General features: G+C 37.9%; 4 protein-coding genes across 7 annotated transcripts; all 4 read right to left on the bottom strand.

Moving 5' to 3' along the window:
* Window positions 1-94: 94 nt before the first annotated feature.
* On the bottom strand, window positions 95-4,506 carry LOC113749927 (GTPase HflX). Its single transcript, XM_027293806.1, has 13 exons — window positions 3,963-4,506; window positions 3,559-3,701; window positions 3,130-3,246; window positions 2,554-2,668; window positions 2,337-2,474; window positions 2,142-2,237; window positions 1,917-2,030; window positions 1,602-1,670; window positions 1,400-1,470; window positions 1,231-1,324; window positions 899-1,027; window positions 676-765; window positions 95-578 (listed from the first exon to the last, which is right to left on the bottom strand). The coding sequence occupies exons 1-13, from the start codon at window positions 4,380-4,382 to the stop codon at window positions 486-488; spliced, it is 1,689 nt and encodes a 562-aa protein (XP_027149607.1). The 5' UTR covers window positions 4,383-4,506; the 3' UTR covers window positions 95-485.
* A 2,798-nt stretch (window positions 4,507-7,304) lies between these two features.
* LOC113750028 (BEL1-like homeodomain protein 11) lies at window positions 7,305-9,968 on the bottom strand. Of its 4 annotated transcripts, none has more exons than XM_027293936.1 (5): window positions 8,683-9,968; window positions 8,197-8,576; window positions 8,050-8,113; window positions 7,792-7,959; window positions 7,305-7,700 (listed from the first exon to the last, which is right to left on the bottom strand). In XM_027293936.1, the coding sequence occupies exons 1-4, from the start codon at window positions 9,481-9,483 to the stop codon at window positions 7,816-7,818; spliced, it is 1,389 nt and encodes a 462-aa protein (XP_027149737.1). In that variant the 5' UTR covers window positions 9,484-9,968; the 3' UTR covers window positions 7,305-7,700; window positions 7,792-7,815. The 4 variants fall into 4 exon arrangements, with proteins under 4 accessions (XP_027149737.1, XP_027149736.1, XP_027149738.1 ...); XM_027293935.1 differs by having other exon boundaries at window positions 7,305-7,594; XM_027293937.1 differs by having other exon boundaries at window positions 7,305-7,590.
* Window positions 9,969-11,991: 2,023 nt separating this feature from the next.
* On the bottom strand, window positions 11,992-16,331 carry LOC113749664 (BEL1-like homeodomain protein 3). Its single transcript, XM_027293488.1, has 5 exons — window positions 16,107-16,331; window positions 14,427-15,477; window positions 13,419-13,795; window positions 13,268-13,328; window positions 11,992-12,858 (listed from the first exon to the last, which is right to left on the bottom strand). The coding sequence occupies exons 2-5, from the start codon at window positions 15,363-15,365 to the stop codon at window positions 12,190-12,192; spliced, it is 2,046 nt and encodes a 681-aa protein (XP_027149289.1). The 5' UTR covers window positions 15,366-15,477; window positions 16,107-16,331; the 3' UTR covers window positions 11,992-12,189.
* A 2,379-nt stretch (window positions 16,332-18,710) lies between these two features.
* On the bottom strand, window positions 18,711-22,664 carry LOC113749451 (ribosomal RNA small subunit methyltransferase I). Its single transcript, XM_027293199.1, has 10 exons — window positions 22,298-22,664; window positions 22,001-22,068; window positions 21,780-21,876; window positions 21,560-21,688; window positions 21,177-21,285; window positions 20,931-21,075; window positions 20,776-20,818; window positions 19,947-20,120; window positions 19,278-19,409; window positions 18,711-19,100 (listed from the first exon to the last, which is right to left on the bottom strand). The coding sequence occupies exons 1-9, from the start codon at window positions 22,502-22,504 to the stop codon at window positions 19,308-19,310; spliced, it is 1,074 nt and encodes a 357-aa protein (XP_027149000.1). The 5' UTR covers window positions 22,505-22,664; the 3' UTR covers window positions 18,711-19,100; window positions 19,278-19,307.
* Window positions 22,665-23,804: the final 1,140 nt, after the last annotated feature.

The following is a 23,804-nucleotide window of genomic DNA, read 5'->3' as shown; positions in this document are numbered from 1 at the left end:
ACATTGGAAGGGGAGACCACTACCAAATCATGGTTCCATCAAAACTGATGTATTATTATTTAACGCCAAACATGGCAGGTTTCAGACCAATCAATTAAGGGGACGGGCGCACCCTACCCCGATCAAAAGTTTCATGAAACATTAGATTAGGATATCTGGTGCTTAGAGGAACACATCCAAAGGACTCCCACAGAAGCTAAAAGTGAGTGGACATGCCAACATCTACAAGCTCTATGTACAAAGATGCATGTACAACCAAGCCTTATCTTGTGACAAGACACTCTGAAGAAGGATGACATTTCATGAAATCATTAGGTCAACAATGAGCAATGACAATCTTCTTTATCGCCATTGTTTCCTTTGCCCTAGATGAGTTGCTTTTCGTGTTTGATAGTTGGCCATGCAAGCATCAAAGTAGTTTGGTATTCATGAATTGGTCTTCAAACAACCCATCGCATCCGAACATCATTTGTACAAATCCAAAGTCATGATACACACATCTGCCTCATTGGCGTCAGAAGCCTTGCAAACCGGAGAGGCACATGGGCTTTAACCACTGTTCCCTTGTCGATGTATTCCTGGTAACAGAAAAAGGAGAATTCGTATTTGTAAGAGAAGTAAGATGGGACAAGTATGTTAAAACAAGCATCCTTGCAATGTATAAAATGCACTCACAGTTTTCTCAACCATCCCTACACGATGGATGGTACTAAGAAGTTCCCCTTTGTCAAATGGGATCAAAGCCTCAACCCAGACCATTGTATTCTGCTAGACAAATGTGTTTCATCATTTAAACAAGAATCATACACTTGTCCTAGAATACCTAGTTAACATGAATAAGGTTCCAAAATTTGATCTTTTCTTCTGTACAAAGTGAAAGTAAAAATCAGTTCAGCACCTTAAGCTTTTCCTGGACCATATTGCAGAAATCATCTAACCCTTCTCCAGTTAGAGCAGATATGCATACAACATCTTCTCCCGTCTTGGCTTCCAATTTTGTTTTTTCAGGATGTTCAGCTTTATCAACCTAGAAAACACAAAGGGTGAGGAAGATGCACAGAACAATTTACAAAACAAAGATACATACAAAAAGAGGTCATGGCAATGATAAACTACATTATGATGCAATCTCCTCAATCATGCAATTGAAAAGTGAATTAAGAAGGATATTTTAATGTCATTGGAAATGTATGAAGTTTTAGGCCCGAATATGTGGATGACTCCCATTACCTTGTTCCAGACCATCAACTTTGGAATCGATGTGGCATCAAGTTCAGAAAGAACTTTCTCCACAGCCTCTATTTGTTGCTCTGCCAGTGGATGGCTGAACTAAACGAAACAGATATCAGTGGCTAATGATACTTGTGTTTAAGGAATGCTTTTGGTTTATGAACTATACCTTATATCCACCACATGCACAAGAAGTGATGACTCTGAAATTTCTTCTAGTGTTGCCCTAAAGGCAGCAACCTACAACAAAAAGACTATGTCAAAGTAAAACACAAAGAAAATATTTAATCCAGAATTTAGTAAGATCCTACAAGCACATCAAGATGCATAAGAGATAAGAGCCAATGCTCTCGGGACGAAAAAAAGCTTACCAGGGTTGTAGGTAGCTTTTGGATAAATCCAACAGTGTCTGTAAGAAGAAATTCCTTCCCATTTTTCATCTGAATTGAAGACACATCAATTAACAGCCATACTTAATCTATTTCCATCGCATAGAACTACTGGCCACTTGTAAATAAATATTCACAAACAAATTATCATCGACCTCTAACTGCAACATATTCACATCAGATATTCTAAAGGAATGTCTAAATGAAAAGATTTTTGCTTTGATTATGAGACAGGAAACCAGTTCTAAACCATGGGAACAAGTATGAAAAATCAAAGCTTCTTCAAGTGTTGTTAACCTGTACTCTTCGTGTAGTAGGGTCAAGTGTAGCAAATAATCGGTTCTCAGCAAGGACGTTTGCACCTGTTAATTGATTTAGTAGTGTACTCTTTCCAGCATTGGTGTACCCAACCTAAATGGTGCAGCTGGATACAATTAGATAACATGTTCATTCTGGTTGTCATTATTTATAGGTTTGATTAAAAAAGGAAAAAAAAAAAAGTATACGCTATTTATTCCTCACCAAAGATACAACAGGAACAGGGACAGAGATGCGCCTAGTCCTATACTGCTTTCGATGTTTCCGAACCGATTCCAGCTCCTTTTTTAGAACACCAATCTGCCAGTTCAACAAAAACAAAAATCTTAAGCCTAACACATGAGGAGAAACCAATTCAAGAAGCAAAGCATAAGCTAGACTGCAGAGCAAGCAACTTACTTGAGTGCGTAGGATTCTCTTGTCCACTTCTATTTGTTTCTCACCCATACCTTTCACCTTGCCTCCAGCTTGTCGCTCAAGATGCGTCCACATTCTTGTGAGCCGTGGCAACTGGTATTCCATTTGAGCCAATGAAACCTGAAAGGTTATCCCACTGAGCATCAAAACATGCAAAATGATATTTATTACAGAAATATAAGTACCAGTAAAGATTTACTTGTAATGCAGCTTCACGGGTTGCTGCCCGCTGGTTGAAAATATCCAGAATGAGGGCTGTCCGATCACACACTCTGACATCTCCACCGAAAACCTTCTCCAGATTTCGCAACTGTCTAAATTGATCATTAAATATGTAAAAGATACAGATACCAGATCTCGCAATTTCCTTCATTAAACCATAACCCTGCCTTATATCACCTTATATCACTACAAAACCATAAATGTCTTCATAAGCATCTAGAGTAATCTCCGTCTAGTTATCTGTTGTTAGGAAGTTAAAATATATTTGACATACTTCACCATCAATCTTGCTCCTTATTTGTCATAAAAATAATTGCATTGTCTTTTTTTTTTTTATTGGGTGTGAACATTTTATCATACCATGCAAAGTATGGGTCGCTAGCTCATTAACCTGTAAAAGTTAAACATATGAAGCAGTACTGTTCTTGAAGTATTTAATGATTCATTTTATCTCTAAAAACTCGCAATACAAACTTTCAACAAAAAAAAAAAGAAAATGGACATTTGACTCAAAAACAGTGATGATATCAAGCTAAATTCAGTAGGCACCAACCCTGGTGAAAGCTCGTCATCAAATATCACAGTCTCAACACCAAATGCTTGAATTGTGGTCTTGATTTCTGCAACTTTCCCAGATCCTATATATGTCCTTGGATTCAGCTTGGAAAGTCTGCACCATGAAATAACAAAGAGATTACATTCCATACACATAGGAATAAGAAAGAGATTGCTATCGCAAGTCGCTCAAAAGCTTTTCTTTTAAGAAGACTCAGCCTCATCTAAAATTCTAGATAGCTACAAGTTGTTGCGCACTATTCAACTAAAGAAACATTAACACTAATTTCAGGTGCTTTTAGTAATCTAGCTAGGAACAAGTCATGCAAATGCATAGGTTCTTTCATAGAGTTTGCGAAGTTGTATTTACAGCATTACGCCTCACTAGTTACATACAGAATAGGAAAAAGTGAAAGCAAATACTCACTTCTGATGCGTGGAACCAACAACCAATAGTCCAGCAGTGTCAGCTAGCTGGGCAAGTTCTTTAAGTGATTCCTCTATACCAAATGAATCTTCTTTATCACCTTTGCAAGCAACACCAACAAGATAGGCTTTCTCTTCAAGAACCTAAAGTACCCACCAAAAAATAAAATCATAATTTCCCCACTAAAAATGTTATCTTTTCAAACAGAACAATGTTCTGTCAGTTCCGGAACTAGAATAAAGCAGGGAAACTGCAATCAAGAAAGCCACAGGGATGGAACTACAAAAACACAACAAAACAAAAGAATGAATCAGAATCGTTTCCTTTCCTTCTCAAAGGAGAGTTGAAACTGAACCCAACAAAGAAAGGTGAAAAAACAGGAAGGGCCCGAGTTTATATACTACCTCTTTTCCGTTTCTAAGAGTGAACCTATTATCATCATCAGACTCTTTTTCTTCCTTGTCAGCAAGTTGTTTCTTTCTGGGACGGGTGTTGGGTACTTCTTCCTCTAACACAGTAGCTGCTACTCCATCATCAAGAATGGCTTCCTTGATTTCTTGGTGGGTGGTATCCTCAACAACTGCTGGGTAGTTTGGTAGTGAAACGGTGTCGTCAGGAGGAGGAAGGATTCCAGTTCCCTCCTCTTGAACAGCCCTCACAGAATGGTTATGCTTCTGCTGCCTAGTAGAATTGTGGTAATTGAGGAAGTGACTGGGCAGGGTGGTGAATTGAAGATACCTCGTATGCTTTGGAATCAGCCATCGAAAAGCGGGTTCTGAAGTTGGAATCGATGGTTTAGAGATTGAGCAAAAGCACAAGCTCATGATAGATTCTGGGAGGAATTTTGGTGAGGATTAATGGCCAGTAAAATATCAAGTTTATCAGTCCTCTGTTTCCTCTGGAGTCTGGACTGTAAAGCTCAGAGCTTGCCCATGTTCGTCCTTTGTGGATTTTGGGACTGGCGACGGAAGCGGGACGTACCGTTCACGCCTTTAAGTGTTGGATAGGATATCAGGCGAAGTGTGATGCTAAGCCCACAGCCAAAATGAGCCCATGCCCATCCTAGTGAACTCAAACCTGCCCCTATCTCGGCCCGTAAGCTGGTTAGCCTGGCTTCTCATTAGCATCCTTTTAAAAAAAATAAAATAAAATAAAATCTTTCTCTACGGGAGAGGTAAGATTTAAAAAGTAGAAAGGGGAAGAGAGATTAGAATTCATGAGCTCTAAGTCTGGAGTTTCAATTTCAACCATTAGATCAAGATCTCCTTAATTGTTAATACTTTATATTAGCAAAGATGTTATACAATTTGATTAGCGAAATCACTATTTGTTTACAATTCTTTTATAGTATTATGAGGGTTGGAGATGAACTTCTAGACCAGACGAGTGCAATACTACATTTTCTTGAATGAAAGAAGCACAATGCCTCCTTATAATGTATAATGTATTAAATGGTGTTTGAACTCCAACAATGAAACATTCTTGTTATTTTACCAAGAAAGTTACTTTATCTAATTTCCAAATGTAGTAAGTTTAATTGCAGAAGTTATATCTTTGTTATTGTTGACTAGTAATAGCGAAGTAAGACCATCAATAGAGCTGGGTCAATTCGAGTTTGGCCTATTTGGTTCAAAACAAATTCGCTATGTCTAAATTTTAATTGGGTCAGATAAAGTTTGGGCCTAAATCTTGGACCCAAACTAAATGTGAGTCGAGTTTGGGCCATACTAGGCTCAGGCCCAATTAAAGTTCAGCTCATATACGAGTATAATTTTATATATAAAATATGTATTATAATATATAATTATACATATTTTGACATAAAATGTTAATAATTTATATATAAATTTGTATTAATTCATAATTATAAAATATATAGGAAAATATTATTTGCACTCTTATTTTTGTTAATCACACTCTCACTATTATTCTAACCATATAGTTTTCATTTATTAGACTATATGATAAAGTAAATTGTGGGAGTGCAAATAACATTTTTAATATATATTATATATAATTATGTATTTAATTATGAATTTTGGCCAATCCCAATTTGGATCCAAAACTCATATAATATATAATAGTATGAGTTGAGATTGAGCCCTTTAATATGAACCTGAAGCCCGAAAGCCCAAAATTTGAAAATCTATATAATTTGTGAGCCAAGATTGAACTTGCTAAAACCCGACTCAAAAAGTCTAATTGACACTTACAAGTTACGGCAAAGTACCAACTCATATGCAAAAGTTAACACTTTGTTTGGGTAAATTGAACTCTTTATTAGCAAAAGTTTTCTCTTGATTAGATTAGATATGTTACTTCATCAGCATAACGTATCAATTCACTACAAAAAAGTTACTGCTTCTAAGTAAAATGTTTAACTTAATCGGAAAACTTATTAAAAATATACAAGGAATCTCCCAAATAGTGGTAGTTTTTTAAAAGAGTTTTCAAATAATAAGAATTTTGAAACAATTTATTCAGTAAATGCATTCTTTATACAATGTATTCACTAAATGCTCTTTTATATATATAAAAAAAACTATTTAGAAAAAATCAACGAACGCATTTGATGAATGCAACTTTTGAATAAACATTGCATTCAATGAACACGTTTTTGCCTTTTACAAAGAGATTTAAAAACTACCACATTTTGAGAATTTTTTTTTTTTTTTTAAATCACTCTTCAAGAATTCACTCTTTTATATACCTATTCACTGGGGAAAAAAAATCCCACTCTAATTAGAAAGATGATATCATGCTCCACTTTGCTAGAACTCTACAAAAATGTACTGATTCATTACTATAACATACCACCTGACAGATAGAAATTACAACTCCTTGAGCAAAAATGTACCACTTGACTAGAAATTACCCAATTGATTGCGAAAAATACAAAAACAATGCTGATGCTATCCGTTGTTGGGTTTTTTCCCCCTATTTTCCCTCTCTGCTCCGTTTGGATTAGTTGTTTTTGGGGGTATTTTTGAAAAACTTTGCTGTAGCAGAGTTTTTAGAGTATATTTTGAAATATTTTTAAAAAATATTTTAGGATATTTAAGAGAAGAAGAGTTTTTAGAATATATTTTGAGATATTTCTTAAAATTTTAAAAAAAATTAAAATAATTTTTAGATTACCTTTTAGAGTACTTTTTAAAAATTTTAGGGCAAATTCCACTTTACCCCCCTGTGGTTTAACATTTTTTCACATAACCCCCATATGGTTTCAAAAGCTATACATAACCCCCTTATGGTTTGAATTAAAGTGTCAAAGTAACGGAAATAGTCACTCGTAACGGCGTCACCTAAAATGTCAAAAATACCCTTATGTAAGGTTGAAATTTATGTATTAACCAAGGGGGGTTATGTGTATATTTTGAAAATCATAAGGGAGTTATATGGTAAAGTATTAAACCATAAGGGGGTTATATGGTAAAATATAAAAATCATACGGGGTTAATGTGTCATGTATTTATAAGGGTAATTTCGACATTTTTAGAAGTTCCGTTACGAGTGACTATTTCCGTTACTTTGACACTTTAATCCAAACCATGAGGGGGTTATGTATAGCTTTTGAAACCATAGAGGGGTTATATGAAAAAAGGGTAAACCACAGGGGGGTAAAATGTAATTTACCCAAAATTTTATTGTATTTGAAAAACTAGTTTTTGAAAAACACCCAAAAAACAGTAGATCCAAACAGAGAAATTATACTGCCACCGAGAGATAAATGTAGTCCTCCTTGATTTACTATTTTTGACCAAAAAAGGTAGGAAGGGAATACATGTCATTTCATGTACTGGAGAAGAGATTTTACATCACAAGAAGAGTTTTGAGGAAATCCAAGTGCATTGACTAATCCATCAATTCCGGATATCAACAGGACTAAGATATCCTTTCTGTCTGCATTTTCCTCAGCATTCCAAAAATGACAGTCATAGCCAGCAATTGTCCAGGAGCATTATCCTGTTCCATCATGTCAAATGTCACTGGCCTCCATGTCTTGTTCATCAAAACTTCTTCCTGGAAATGCTGCCTACATATATAACATGGTCCAGATCAGTGACTGAATAGCCTCCAAGATGTCTAGGCTTCAGAGCATGACAAACATCAATTATTTGTTCTTTTATGCCATTTTACTGCTGCACTTTTGAGGAAATAGGACTTGTAAATAGACGTGTAATGTTAAATCAGTGAGATGGAATAAACTGGGAATGGGAAGCATCGATCTACCCCGCAATTAGATCTTTCTGCTTTTCAGTCCTCAGCAGAATCTGCAAAACCTTCACGGGATATTGATGGATTGGATTCAACAAAAGACTCCGCAAACTCCTCCTTGTACATTTCTTCGATCATTGGCTTCCACAGCCGAACTCGGGCATTTATGAACCAATTAGAAACCTGAGAAGCAAATCATGAAAATGACTTGTGTTGATACCCTCATTGGTCAATACCTGTGTATACTAGTATTTGATTGAGAGGAAGAGTTACTTGATTCTTTGACAGGCCCGTTTGTGATGCCAATGTTAGCTTTTCGGAGTCATTTGGGTAACTGCTGTAGAACCTTACTATCAGTAGGGGTAGAACTGTAGAAGCTATAGAACATGGAATCATTAGAGGAAAGAAAGAAATACATACGGATGTAGAAAATGTTCGAAAAGCCAAGACCGAAGAATTGCCACTGAAGTTTCTGGTAGTCCTCTGATTGGTCTCCATGCTTGTCTTGAGCTTTGGATCATGCTCAGCTGTTGTAGAGACAATCTGCTGTGCCTATTCTCTTGATCAAACAAGCTAAGCTGCGACATGTCCGAGCTAATTTTTGGCATGTCTTCTGATATCTTTCGCTTTGTGACATAAATTTGGGATAAAATTGCCTCTCTTAAGCAGCAGAAATGCCTGGACATTGCTTGAAGTGCAAGAGCAGTGTATGATTTACCTGCTCCTAAGCCTGCTATCATCTCAAATGATGACACCAACTCATCCATATGGTGATAATATTGCTCATACCTTCTTTCCACCTAAACACGGAGGAGACAATTAACATGAAAACAAAGTTATGATAGTGCGCAAACTAAACAGTTTTTGGAAAAAGTAAACCATTAGAAGCATTGGGTTGATTCCAACCTCCTCCAGCAACGCAATGAGCTTTAAAAGCTTGGCTTGAAGTTCATGTTTCTCGGTGAATACTTCATTGTTAGGAAACTCCAAATTTATTTCAGAGCGAAGTTTCAAAGAGCCCCGTTTGCTGCTGCTGGATAATCTCCTAGCATATTTCTCATTGCTTAAGTCAATGGCCTTGCTTCCAACCTTAACCACTTCATCCAGAAGCCACTGAGCAGGTCTCAGATATTTGGAATTGCTAATGGCAACAACCAGAGCTTCAGTTCCGTAGGAGATGCAAGAGGATTGATGATTTGGCGAAGTTGAAGATGCAGCAAAAACACTTCCTCCAAAAGAGTAACTACTGTTTATGCTGTCGCCGCGGGGATTGCAAGCTTCTCTTGCATTGTCTCCAGAAATTATGTATCCAGGATCCACGAGAGTAGAATTCAAGGTTCTCTGCCTTCCAGCCACGGGAGAAACGAGTGTACGGGTGCCTAGGGACAGTGACAGCCTCTGGGCGTGGTAATTAGCCTCATTTGATGCCCCAAGAAGATCCATGAGATGTCTAGGGTGGTTAACATCAGATTCGTCAGTCAGCTGAGGAGCATTGACAATATCTATGGATCTGGGAATCCTTTCCCCGAAACACTGAAGGCTAGGCGTGGAACCAAGTGAATCATATGTACTCCCTCCACTCAAACCATTTGCATAAGCATCAAAATGTTCCCCACCAAACTGATTTTGGCTAGCAATGGAGTTTGAAATGATGAACTGGTGTAAGATACTTGTATTAGGATTTGACGGCGAATCTTGTGAAACCATACTTAAAATATTGGAAGATGAATTCTACCAACTATGAGAAGAAACTTAATCAAAGCCAATTTTTAAATTGGCCTTGGGGGTGAAATGTGCAAGATTTAAAGGTTCTAAGATGACGAGTTTACTTTCTTTCAATTTTGTGGGAACAAAGTAGAAAGAAGGTTTGAGACCTCTAAAACGAGGAAAATGCAAGAGCAATGGTATGACATGGAACTAGCGTTTTATAGTTACAACTGAAACTGTTGTAAATTTGTAATGTAACACAGAACAATTTGACATTTTTGCGGGGAAGATCAATGCATCATCTATCACTATAGCATACAACAATGTTGTATATGCTACGCATAAAATGGGCAAAATAAAGCGAAGAACCAGGAAGAGATTTAGGAGTTACTGGGAGGATTGACACACAACCAGGATCAAAAATGATGCAGAACTCAAGTACACGTGAGACAACAAAATCTATGGATACAAACAGAAGAACAGAAGCGTTCAATGAGCAAGTATATGAATAAAAAGAGAGGAAGAGAAGAAGAGGAGGTACATTAACCTGGAAAATTAGGATGACAAGTCCGTATATAAAATGAACTCTAAGCAAGCATAATTAAAGAGCTTACATATTGTCAGGTGAGCAAATTTCGAAAAGAACAAAGGTTATGACTTGTGAGGGGCAAAGAAATATACATGAATGCGACAATAGTTCATTCAAGAAAGAAAGCAAAGATTCCCTGCTTCCTCCTCTGTGTGTGTGTTTTTATCCTTCTTTTTTTTTTGTGTGTGTGTGTGAATGTATGCAGCAGCTTAAGCTATAGGACCTAGCTAGAAGTATACAGGGCTCTGCAAGTTCCCAGCGAAGCTAGACACAATTAGCCAAGTGAAAATGCTGAAAAGGACGGGAAAATATGGTCCCCCTCCTTCCCTGACTAGAAAACAAGCAGCAAAAGCACCAACACAGGTTCAGCTTTAATGCTTACTGTTGCATTTCTTTGGAAGACTCAAAAAGCGCTTTCAGCTACAAAAAACTTCTCAGTCTCTCTCCCCATAGTCAGTACAGTAGTCACACAGAAGAAGTAAAAAAAACCGAGATAAGATGGTTTTTCTGAAGGTCTCTCTCTGCTATCAGTAAAAGGAAAGGAAAAAGCATCGTGTCTTTAGCACACTCGCAGTTTTAAGATTGTCTGATAGTGAATCTGTAACCATATGGGAATATCTAGTCATTTTATTGTTAGCTGATGTTATCATGCATAAAGATGTTGAAGGGACACTGCAATTCACAATCTACCAAGGGGAAATGTGCGCAGAAACTACAAATGACTTTGTCATGAACTGATGACGCTCATAAAAAGATAGGACTCTGCTCGACCATACTGATTTTATGTTGTTACATTACAATGTAGGCATTGCTTTTTGCCGGGTTTTGGACACTTTTCTTGTCTAAAGGGAAATGAAACTTGCATCCCAGTTTTCTCCTTTCTTGTTTCTCCTCAACCTCCTTCCCTTCCGTTTTAATCAGTGAATATGGTATAACCATATTGATGCGCTCAGAAAAATGGGGTGATGGATTCTAAGTAGTAGACCTTGGGGAGACAGTCATCCATCCTTTATTGTATTGGCCCCCGCTCTCCACCTGTTACCCTTCTGAATATTATAGTTGTATTGGTTAGAACCTCAAGGCCCACTTACTGATTAAAGTGTCTGCACCATCTGAACGGCAAGTAAATACCAAAGAGAAGTTTGGCTACGCTAGCTCTCCTGTAGCTGATCATCGGCTTCCCAACCAAACACCCCAGTAGAAGATGAAATAAATATGAACAAATTATGACTAGTTAAAAGAACAACAACTTTGAGGCAAAAGCATTTTCAATCCTTTTAAGGTTCGCAATTCCGCTTAAGCATTACTGCACTGCTGTGTTGCTCAATGCATCCCATATGTGCTTACAGACCAGATTGCTATCATACACGACAAATCAAAACCTCCTTCAAACAGAGTTTGGAGCAATTAGTTGGCCGGAAAATGATTGCATGACTCCTTGTTTTGTCAAAATTGATCCTTGAACTAATCTGTTGGCTGAAAACTGATCGACTGCAGTTTCTTGTTCGTAACGCTTTGGTGGGTGATACTTTTCTAGCTGGCTAATAGCGGGATAACTCATTACAGGTTTTGAGCTCTGATCTTGAAAAGAGCACTCGGGATGAGCATAATTTTTCCCAAATACATTGCCCGAATGAGCTTCATTGATTTGATGTTATTAGTATCATTTTCCAGATATTCAATAAACCATCCTGGAACCTACTTCCAGATATTCAGGCGGGTCAGCCTCCTCGATAAGGAAACACAAGTATTTCGTGTTTATAGACAATAAATAACTTTAAAACCGTCCATTTACTAGTTCTAAAGGATTTGATATACCAAAGAATACGCAAGAATGTTTGTACCGTCTTTATAAATGAGCTAATCATTCACCAATTTCTTTTCTATTATACAGCAGATTATCCATATGCATATTTACAGGCATGTTAACCCATTTCGTCAATAATTTCAGGCAGAAAAAGCCTGGAATTCATGAATCCAGCCAAAGCTTCTTTCAGACACTGTCTCAGTCTCTTGCGCTCACGCAGGCACACGCACATTTACAGATGCTTTTAACTGTGGTTTTTGCTGTAAGAGATATTAAGAATCCAATGACAAAAATGCAGGAGACCATATTCTCACAGAACAAAATCAGATAGCAAATGAGGGTGGGAAAATCTTTCTTGTTGGTTTATTGCATCTAGACAATAGTATTCTGCTTTGTCGAGGCCCACAGAAGAAGCAACTGTGTCATCCACTCCTGTATGTGTTCCATCAGATATAGGTTGCGAATCTTTTGAAGGATGCTGTAATCCTAGTGCAAGGGAGACTTGATTGCCTACTGGACCAGCCAACATGCAGAAATTATGCGCATTAGCATCAGAACTAATGCTTACTTCACCAGTCTGATTAGACCTGATGGTCTCAATGGCGCCAACTTTATGATCAGCCATGCTAACTACATCATCTCTACTTGATTTATTCACATGATCCATGTCATTTTCTTCGAGAGAACCCGCCTGAAAGCCCATTCTTGTTGCGTAGGCATGTACTTTAAGGTCAGAAGTGACATCATTCCTCAGCTCGCTAGACTGCGCCAATCGGCCACCATCAGCACTGGGAGACATCAAGCTTTCATGAAGCTCTTCTCCCGTGTCCTCAGATTCTGACTTCAATCTTCCTGTTGGTTGTCCATGTTCTTGAGAAGATTTAGAATCGGCTTCCATGTCAACAAACTCCTCTTTGTACATCTCCTCAATCATGGGTTTCCAAAGACGAACTCGTGCATTGATAAACCAGTTTGCAACCTGAACCAAAGACGAGATTATGGAATGCCAATTGACTATGACCGTTTATAAAGATAGAAATATTTCTTCGCTCATCTTTAAAGTGCCGATAAGATGATATAGGCGTTGGCAAAAGCAATCGTCTATCTAAACTGAAACATATTAAGGAAGCATGTTTCTAATGAATGCTATATTGCTATGCTTAGCTTCAAAATTTGAGGAACAATGGTGAGGAAAGAATAGCAGGACATTGCGATAAGCTACCGGTGAGAGATGAAGTCTACTCTAATAAAGATCAAGTTCCGGAGTCAGTGCAGTAGAAGCCAACAACTAACAAGCTTCTTTATTAGCAATGCTTCATCATCTTCGAGATTTTTCTAACACTTTGCCAGGACAAAGAATGACACAGATTTCAAGTGTAAATGTATACCTGGCTTCTGGTCAAGCCTGTCTGTCTTGCTAGCATAATTTTCTCAGAATCCTTGGGGTAACTGACGAAACACATAATATTAGATTAGTTAGAAACCACGATATCTATAATTGACAAAAACAAATGAGATGTAATTTAACCAAATACATACGGATGAAGGAAATGTTCGAAAAGCCAAGCACGAAGGACTGAAACAGCAGTCTCAGGCAAGCCTCTTTGTGGCCTCCAAGGTTGTCTCATCACACCAAATTGCTGAAGTGCCCTTTGTTGCCTCAACTGCTGGTCCAGATGGCGGAGACGAGATAATCCTCCACCTTGACCATTGGGAACTGTACCTTCCTCGCCTAAGCTTTGCTGCACAACTTGAATCTGGTTCTTGATTGAATCGCGTAAGCAACGGAATTGGCGGGAAATTGTCCTACGAGCAAGTGCTGTATATGATCTAGCAGCCCCACATCCAGCCACAATTTCAAAAGAGGATACTAAAACTTGCATCTGCTGGTAATATTGTTTATATCTCCTATCCACCTGGAATGGGGCAACAAGAAAATCTTCAGAAGATATTTCACCAAAATACATAGGAAACTCAGTATAAGACTAATTACATTCTACATAACCAACAATAAGTTAACAAAAGATAGAGACCTTCTGAAGCTACCCACAAAAAACACGGGAATAAGAACGCAAAACTATAGCTAATTCTGGAGTTCAGTGGATAGTTTTCCCTACTTGCGAGTTAACATCTTATTTCACTCACTCTATATTATGGAGAACAAGACGTTCACAGGAGACAATATGATCACAGAGCATGCCATACAGAGGAATTTAAGCCAAACGTGATGGGTTCTTTAAATGGAAACACAAAATTAGACAGGCTAAATTCAGAAAATTATTCATATTTGACCAATGGTGTGCTTTTTCAATGAACTATGGCTGAATTTGTTGTCTTTTGGAAGCATAGCTGCAAAAAGTTCCCACTTTAATGATGGAGAATATTAAAAAATACCAAAGAAGTTAACATGATGAATAAAGCATCTTAAGGAAATGAATGCAGCAGCCAGCTGAAAATTATATTAAAAAAATACCAAAGAAGGCAACATGATGAATAAAGCATCTTAAGGAAATGAATGAAGCAGCCAGCTGAAGATTTTGTCCCCACCTCATCCAACATGGAGAAAAGTTTAGTCAACTTGTTCTGCAGATCATTCCGTTCAGCAGGTGAAAGCACATCAGAAGAGATCCCAGTCTTAGAAGGGATTCCAGATTGATATTCAGCTTTCAACTTGGTCGCTTCTGTGACACCAAGACCAGAGGACTGGAACTCATTGCATTTTTCCGACTGATTCAGGGCCTGGTGAACATTAACCACTTCATCGAGTAACTCCTTAGCTGCCTTGAGATACTTGGAGTTGTATATCGCTCCTGAAACAACTGTTTCCTCGTGTAGTTTTGGATCAGAATTAATCCCTTTGGAGCTTAAGGAAGACTGAGGTTCATACACTGCTCCAACTTTGGAGCTATTGTTAACTCTTCCAGCTAGATCAAATGACAAGTATTCAGCTGTTTTAAGTTCACTACTTTCAGAAAAGCGATCAACTAGATGCTCAACATGGGAACTCAACAGAGAAGAAAGGCCTGAATTTGAATAAGGGTTTTGATACGAAGGCATCTCAACTGAGGACGCTGCCTGACTGCCCAAGCTGAGAGATAATCCTTGATTCTGAAGATTCTGGTCAGCGTTTTGGAGATGGAGCAGTTTTTTAGTGAAAATTTGATCCACCACAACAGCATTACTATCTGAAAAATTGGGAGCAAAATTGAGATGCTCGTTAATTGGTTGCATCATAACAGGGTTACCATGTGGGGCAATGAATAGCATCTCTTCTCTGCTTTCAACAGATTGAGCTTCAACAAAGTTGTGTGCTTGCAAGGAAGTTCCAGAAAACAACTCAGGACGCAATGAGGCAGTAGACGGCGGGTTTGGATATATTATTTCAGGAAGATCTGATGATTGATAGGAAGTAAGTTTTGGATTCAGCAAATATTGAGTCTGCAGGACATCTTGTTGACTGGTTAAGTTTGGATAATAAGCAGACATCTTGTTCTTGCACTGCCACAGAAACCCCTAGTGCCAGTTCAATAGCTTCAAGTAAAGTACAAATCATTACCCATGCTCTTGATTCTGATAAACAGCTGAAACTCTTTGGATGCTGGAAATGAGAAATGGAAGAACATCATTGATAGAACCATTCTAAAAGAAGTCAACAGTTGTTGGGTGAGATAAAACCAGAATAACTATTCTTTCTTTCTTTCTTTCTGCCTGGTTCTTTTCTTGGTTCCTGTTTTGACTTAGGAGGAGGTGCTTCTGAATTCCAATGACATTAATCTTGGAATCCCTCATACACAACTCTTTCAGTTCAGAACCATCAAGTTCGCAGCATTCAAAAGCATAACTTACAGTAAGCGTGATAATTTTAACTTGAGCAAAAAGATAGACCATAAAAAGGAAACAAAGGAAGCCGAAATCTTTTATCCTTGCTCAGACAAACTGGGAAATGGATTCCAGAAAATACTTGGAGAAGAAAGTAAGTTCACATACAGATAAAGGCTTAAAATTCTGTAACATGAATCACCCGGAAGAGCAGAAAGCTTTTGTATCTTCGTGATCATGAATGATGATGGTCGTCATCATTGAGATAGGCAATAATACCCAAATCACAAACATCATCAAGAAACAAGCTATCTACATTAACCCCTTTTAGTATATCATTTAATCACCGCATGAACCAAGAAACAGAAAGAGTAAAGGGAAAGGTTAACAAAAAGAAGTGAGGACTACCTGGAAAACAAATGCTCCTGTGATTGCCCTGAATTGGGGGAGCAGACAGAAGCAGAGAGTGATTGAAACAGGGATTCAATTGGTTCAAAACCAAGTCTTTCTCCGGATGGAGACAAAAACTGATCCAAATATCCCAAACACACCAACCCTCCTTATCATTGAACAATGACACCAACCATATAAATACTCAAAAAAGGCCAATAATAATTAAACAGAAAGCAAGGATGACAAGCTCCAACCTTCCGTTCTAGAGTTTAAGACAGTGGTACCATATTCCCTATATGAATCATTCCACCTTTCTCACGTGGGGACAAAAAAGTACAATCCCAACAAGACTTGTCAGCCAGTACCTTCTTTTTCTCCTGTTGGGAACATTTTTATTTCCCCCTTTTTTTTTTTTATTTCCAACAAGAACTCAACATTGAAAAACATTCGTAGTGGTTGTTTTGGGGGATTTGTCAATGTTAGTATTAGCTTTGATGGTTAGAGGTTTTGAACCGGTAACCACCAGTTGGTGGACCTAAACACTCGTTCTTAAGTTTAAGCCTCCAACCGTTAGTTGAAATCATGCACAGTATTATAATCATTTTTAATCGATATCTCTTGCCATCAAATACTACTCTTTATCTTCAACCAGTTTTGTATTTAAAACTACTGAAATGCTGGTATATTCATATTCTTCCACCCATTGAACTTAAAAAAATGACACCACACCATACCTAGAACTAACACTTGTAAACAACACACAGCTTTGGTTTCTTGCGTGTCGGGACAACGTCACATAATCTTTTGGCCTGATTTAATAATGATGACCAATATGAATGGGGAATTCAAACTCTTTGATCCTTAAAAAAACCGGACAATATGTCTTTTTTTGTTGTTGTTGTAATAGTAGTAGATTGACATGCACGGATGAGCTAAGTTGTGGGCTTGTTTGGGGAGGGTAACTTGAAAACTTGGCTGGACAAGTAGGACGGATGGTTAGGTGAAGTCGTGAACGAGACAGATCCAATTCGATGACAAACTAACACGTTTTCAAACCCGACACGTGTATTTCTACGATATGTCATTTTTTTTGTTTTTTTATCATTTTATGTGCCGAATCTTACACGCATCGGCGCCGGCGGCCAGTCCAGCGGGGCCTTTCTTAACTTGAGCGGAAGAATCGGCAAATACAAAGAACATATATATATAGTAGGATATAAATTCTTATTGGATGACAAATTCATCCACTTTTACCTTTAGGCCTCTCCGTGGTTTAACCTTTTCTCACTTTTACAACAAACCAACTCATATGTTCTTGGTAACCTATGAAATTGTCGGTGCGTGCAATGTCATACTTGCAACTCCAAATTATAAAATCCTATCCAATGCTATGTTCGATTACATGTATAACCCTAATACTTGTGTAAATTACAATTGAACTCCTTTAATGAGGGGTACCACTACAAACCACCCTGCTCGAGTTTAACAATCTAGTGTTAAAAGAGTGCTAAACTTGGCTTGTTTTGATGAGAAACTTGGCTTGTTTTGTTCATCAAGCTGAACTTGAGGGAGTTTAGTTTATATTGAATCAAGCTCGAGTAGTTTTAATTTTTTTTTCTCTTCTTTTACATATGAATTTCAAATTTTATAGTATTCAAGCCAAATTCTAATTGAATATAAAACTTTATCGAACACAAAAATCCTGTTCGTGTTTGACTTATCAATTGGCAACTCAAATTTCTAACAACTCGAGTGTATCACAGTTTTTTTTTTTTTTTTTTTTGCGTTTTGTGAGGGGGTGTTTTTTTTTGTGGGGGGGGGGGAGACGGAGACGGGGACGGGGACGGTTCATATAAAAAAGAAGGATAAAAGAACAAAATAACAAAAATGGAATTGCAGCAACAAGAGAAAAGATTATAACCTCAATTTATATTGTTTCTTTTTTCCTTCTGTTTTAAATTTTTTTCAACAATTTAAAAAGCAGGGACGGGAAGAGAGATTTAAACCAAAACCACTAAATTCTAAGATCTCAGCCTTAACTACTAGAACAAGACCTCCTTGCCCAATAGCTCTATTGTTTCGATTATGAACTAAAATAAATAAGGTAATTTACAGGTTGTGCTTCTCTTCTTAGCCTACGATGGTAGCCATAATACTTTGGGCGGCAGGGCGGTTTTATGATGTAACTGTGATGTGCAGGAGAATTTATGCATATAAATCTAAAGGGATCTAATCTGTAATTTGTCCAGATATCAGGGGTATATTCTTCTAGCAGGGTCTGAACTCAATCAAAGTATCAAACCCTTTCATATGAACGGTTTATGCGCTCATAGAAAGGGGATGAGAAAAAAATACAAATTATCAGTCAATTGACAATAAACACTGCTTATTTTCACTTTGAGTTTTAGGTCAACAATGAAGCATGGCTGCAGAAATCATAGGCCGTATCTAAGAGTGGAAGACAGAAAATGCTAGAAACTACTGTTAATGTTGTGTAGCCGTTGTAACTTAAGCCATTTGATTCTCATTAAAAGAGAGAGAGAGAGAGAGAGAGAGAGAATGTTGGACCATATATACTTGAAAGAGACTAGAATGTTAAAAAAGGGAAAGATGCCAAACTACAAAGCTAAACAAGAAATTATCAGTAAAGAAGTAATCAATCTAACGGGTTTTGTTTCTTGCTCTGGAAAATTGGTTATGATGGTCTAATGCAATGGTGACATAAAGAGTACATAAATCAGCCCATCAAAATGATTACTCTCAGTTTAGCGAATACTAGTCTATAAAAACTTGCCGATCCTTTCCCACTTCCTTTTGACCCAAAAAGATAATCTTGCTTACTAGTTCCAGGCTCACATTCGCAATCACATTGCCTGAGAGCATGGGGATTACGACAGGGACATAGGATTGCCAGAAATGTATCTCTACCATTGACTCTGGACGTTTACATCATTTGGTATTCCATGGCACATGAGAAGATGACCCTTAGCCTTCCTCCAGCAGCGACATCTGGAAGTTAACGCAGGTCAACCACATGAAAACAATTCCTAGATTTCATTTAATATAATTCTTCGCAAGCTAATGGTTATATTTATGGATTGAAAAGGTGCTATGAGCAAATCAGAAGATTGTTTACTTATGATTGAATAATTAAAAAAAAAAAAATTAGCTTGTTGGGATGCTTACATTCTTGTGGCACTTCATTCACTATGATCTTCAGTTATCTTCTGATTCAAATTGATTCCCAAATTTTCTCAAAGCAATAGAATATATTGTTTTTCTTCTCACCGATGTTCCTGCAGCCACCAATTTTACCGCCTGCAATCTCACCCATTATGGTTACTGCTAATTCTGCTTCATAGCTTTGTGATTTTACAGGAGCAAAAAAAAAAGGCTATAAAAGATGTACAGATTTAGCTCTGCTATGCTACATGAAATATTTAATATACAAAAATACAGTTGGCATGCTGGATCTTTTATGTCATGTTGATTAACTGGTACAGTCGACATGCTGTTCTTAGTCGAAGACATTTCTGACTGCAGTTTGATTTGATTTATAGATGAAAAAAACCAAGAATTAGTGATGTCAATAGTTTATCAGATGACACAATGCTCCTCAATATTGTGGTTCTGTACATTATAAAAGATTGAGTACATTCCAGCTTCCAGTGAATATGATATTGTGCAGGTTCAATTAATGTAAGAAGTTCAATCAGATGGAAAGCATGAAATAGAGTTAATGCTCTGAAATGCAAAACACAAATCTGAACATGTTAAAAAGAGGACTATGAAAGAGTAGACCTTTTGGAGATCATTACAGTATGAAGAACAAGTATGGTCATGGAGAAAGAATACCTCTGAAAGAGAATTCCCTTTTGAGATCATTTCTCTCAGATCATTTTCCAGCTCAGATTCTGACGGAATTTCATCCACACAAGTTGTCTTTCCTTCAATGATGAATGTAATTTCTCCCTTGGGCTGGTTTGTTGAGAAGGCTTCTTGGGCTTCCTTGACAGTGCCTCGCCAAAACTAAAGTAAAACTCAAAAACATAAGCCGCCCTCAAATTGATTAACAAATGGCTCTGATATATGTTAATATGATGCTTTACCAAACTACGTAAATCCAAACGAGCAAAATTCATAAAAGAAACATAGCACCTCTCAGTTTCTATGCAATCAACAATATCATCGACCAGTATCATGGCTTACTGGATGGATCTTTCAAGTGCATGGACAGTAGAGTCAGTATTTCTAGATGAAGCACCTTAATGCCAGATATAGTGTGTGTTGAATCAAGGAACCTGAAGGCTTGGCCAAGTAAAGATTGAAAAGTTCCTGATATTAAAAGTAAAGCACCTTTTAATTTCCTTTATAACACCATTCATTGTCACGCAAGAATCAAGCCTATCCTCCAAAATCCTAAGTGTTTTTGGTGTCGATGTGTTTCCTATAGATCCAGCAATTTTGATTACGCTTTAAATATGGGGATTGCCACAGGGTGCATCCCATCAGAGCACCCATGGTGCGTTTGTATCCTTAAAAGAGAGAAGGCAAGACATGCACTTTTGGGGAATGCTTATTAATCCACTAGTTTCGTGATGGGTTATGCAGTTCAACAGTTTAAAGATCCAAAGAAAGACCAAGGAGAGACCATTTATTGGTGACAAATTTAGAGAGAACCAACCTCTTCGTGTACTTTGGTCATCTCTCGAGCCATAACACATTGCCTACAACACCCAAAACAAGTTGTTATTATAGAATCCTAAAAAACAAACTTCCACAGTCTAGTTTTGGAATCAAAATAGACCAAGAAAATACCACGTGAAGCTGAAGTTTTACCTAGAGGCACCAAAAAGACAATTAATTTCCTCAAGAAATTGAGAAAGCTTGTGAGGAGGAACGAAAAAAATTTGAGTTGCTGCTTCATTAGCTGAAATCAAGAGTCTCTCCTTTCTGGAACCAGCATGTTTAGGTAGAAAGCCAACTGCATGGATATACAATACCAGGCATCAGAATTATGAACTTGCATTCGTACAATCTCATCAATGTTTCCTGGTGTTCAAGTAAGACATATTGAGACCTTACCAAATGTAAATTCATTTGTAGATAGTCCAGAGGCAGAAAGAGCAGCTACCAAAGCAGAAGGGCCAGGAATAGGGATAACTGGTATGCCCTTACTTACACACAACTTGGCCTGCATCATATTCCCGAATGATCAATGTCATCATTATGGAAAGATCATGTAGGATGCCATTCACTAACTTAATGAATTACTCTTTGCTAACACGAAATGTACTACTATCTACAAAACATATGGTCTCCTACAATATCAAAATAAAATGTGCAGGCCATGAAAAATCAATTGCAGAAGACACAGACACAAGATATGTTTTAACCAGCAATCCTGTTCTGAATATCTAGGTGCACATCGGGTCAGCAGAACACAAACTAGCAGCACTCGTACTCACCAACTCTGTACCGGGGTCACTGATGCCAGGTGTCCCAGCGTCACTGATTAAGGCCACCATTTCACCATCTTTCAACCTTTTCAATACTTGTTGTTCCCTTTGAGCTTCATTGAACTTGTGATAACTCAGCTGAAAATCTAAAGTACACAATCAGAGAGATCTAAATACATGTATTACATAACAACCATCTAAAAAGTACAAAAATTCAGGATATACATACAAGTGGTGTACTTATAGAGTAATGTTGAAGTAACTTCCCAGAATGCCTTGTATCTTCTGAAAGTATCACATCGGCTGATTTCAAGACTCTCAGAGCTCTGTATTTGTCAATTGAACGAAACCCCACGATGATAAGGAGATCAAAAACTGGAACTTGATTTAAATGCAAGTGAATTATTGAGTTTAAAGGGAAGCAAAGAAAATGGTATTATTGATGCTCACCTAAGGGTAATGTCTTCAAGATTCCCAATTGGTGTCGCCACTAGATATAAGCCTGGTTTTAAAGTACCCTAAAATATATTTCAAAAAAAAAAAAAAGTGAAAACCTTTTGCCTTTACTAAGCATCAAATACCTGCACCACCATTTCCTAGTGTTTAATAAACAAGAAATGGGACAAAACGACATCGAAAAGGTTCAGTCTTTACAGAAAATGTGCCTGAATTATCTAGGAAAAAGAATAAAAAAGAGAAACAATAAACAGAGCATTGAATTCAGTTCAAGAAATTTGAAAATTTTACTTGTTTCGAGGACTCTGATTGGGAGTGATCAATAGAACAGAAGGAGAATGCAAGTTTGGGACGAGGAGGGTAAAGGATTCGATAAGGCACGGATGCTGAACGAAGAGCTGAGGTGTAAACTGGGCAAAAAGAGCCTCGCCATCGGATACTGGCATTGATAGAGGAGGAAGATACCACCATTGATTGAAAACAGCCTCTCAACAACATTAGCAGCTTCTCCCCGCTGCAACTCTTGTTAGTATTCGACTATTTTCCACTGTTATGATTATCAACTGGGCTCAGGAGAAGATAAACTCGATTATGTTGTCGATACCCACTTGATAGAAGTGAAATAAAATGTCCGCTTGCAATTTTTCGGCGAAATGTCTGCAGTGCAGAATTTTACTCCATGGAAGAGTAACTTTGGATAAATTTTTGGGTAAAATACAAGGAACCTCCTCGTGGTTTCGCGAAAAGATACCTTACCCCCCTCTACATAAACACCCTAAACTTCATAATTAAAATGGAAATTATCTTCTGAATCGGTTGAGTTACCGGCAGCAAATCGAATACCCAAAATACCCTCATTTATAATCGAATACCCTCCCAGATAGATCTTTTTTTTGAGGGTATCTGTAACCATATCACCACCATCCGATTCCAAAGGGGTAAAACGAGATCCAGAAATCTGTTTCCTCCCTTTATCAGCACCAAAAACAAAAGCACTATCCCCTTTATCCCTCCCCAGAATTTTGGGATCAGCATCTCCCAATGAACTCTTCTGAATATTTTCATTTTGATTAGGTTCCAACTTTATCGCTCCCTTAGTCTCCTGTTTTTTCGGCAATGTCGACTCCATAGCCACCGCCGCAAAGCTCTTCTTGGACTGCGGCTTCCTATTTGACGATGAAGCCATCATCCAAGGATTAAAATGAACCTCGCGTACTATATGGTGCGAAGTTTAATTACCCGTCTCTGATGATCACATCCATTTGTAACCAGCTGCTAGGTGCTGAGCTTTTCCACATGATGATGAGTGGGGATGCTTGAAATGGCACGACGTCCGATACTTTGAGTTTTTGGGGCAGGGCGACTGGTAGTAGTGATCAGGGCAGTGGTAGTGGACGACTTTGTGCCCCGGCTACTGAAAACAAGTGATCCTACCAGGGGGCTGGCAACACATAGCAAAAGGATGGCTTTCCTAGAAAGTACTGATGATTTCCTAGCCCGCATTCTCTTAATTTTTTTTTCGAAGAGAGGAGAGAAGGGGGGGAGGTCAAGTTGCCAGGCTCGTGGCCCTGAGTTCAACAACAAATGCCACCACAATCCAACAACGGTTGGCCTCTTTTCTGTCAGCACTCAACTGCAGCTTTACCTCATGTGTTGTGGGCTGTAGCTGCCGAGCGCTTTGTTGCAGAAGTTCTTGAACATGCATGGACCAAAACGCAGATGTCTGGATGGACGAGGATGCAGTGGATGGACTTGGGAAAGTGGAAAAAATTGATAATAATGATTATCAATATATATA

The sequence above is a fragment of the Coffea eugenioides genome, chromosome 10, assembly GCF_003713205.1.
Source record: "Coffea eugenioides isolate CCC68of chromosome 10, Ceug_1.0, whole genome shotgun sequence".
NCBI lineage: Eukaryota > Viridiplantae > Streptophyta > Magnoliopsida > Gentianales > Rubiaceae > Coffea > Coffea eugenioides.
Note: the sequence above shows the minus strand (reverse complement) of the source record. Positions and strands in the feature narration are given on the sequence as shown.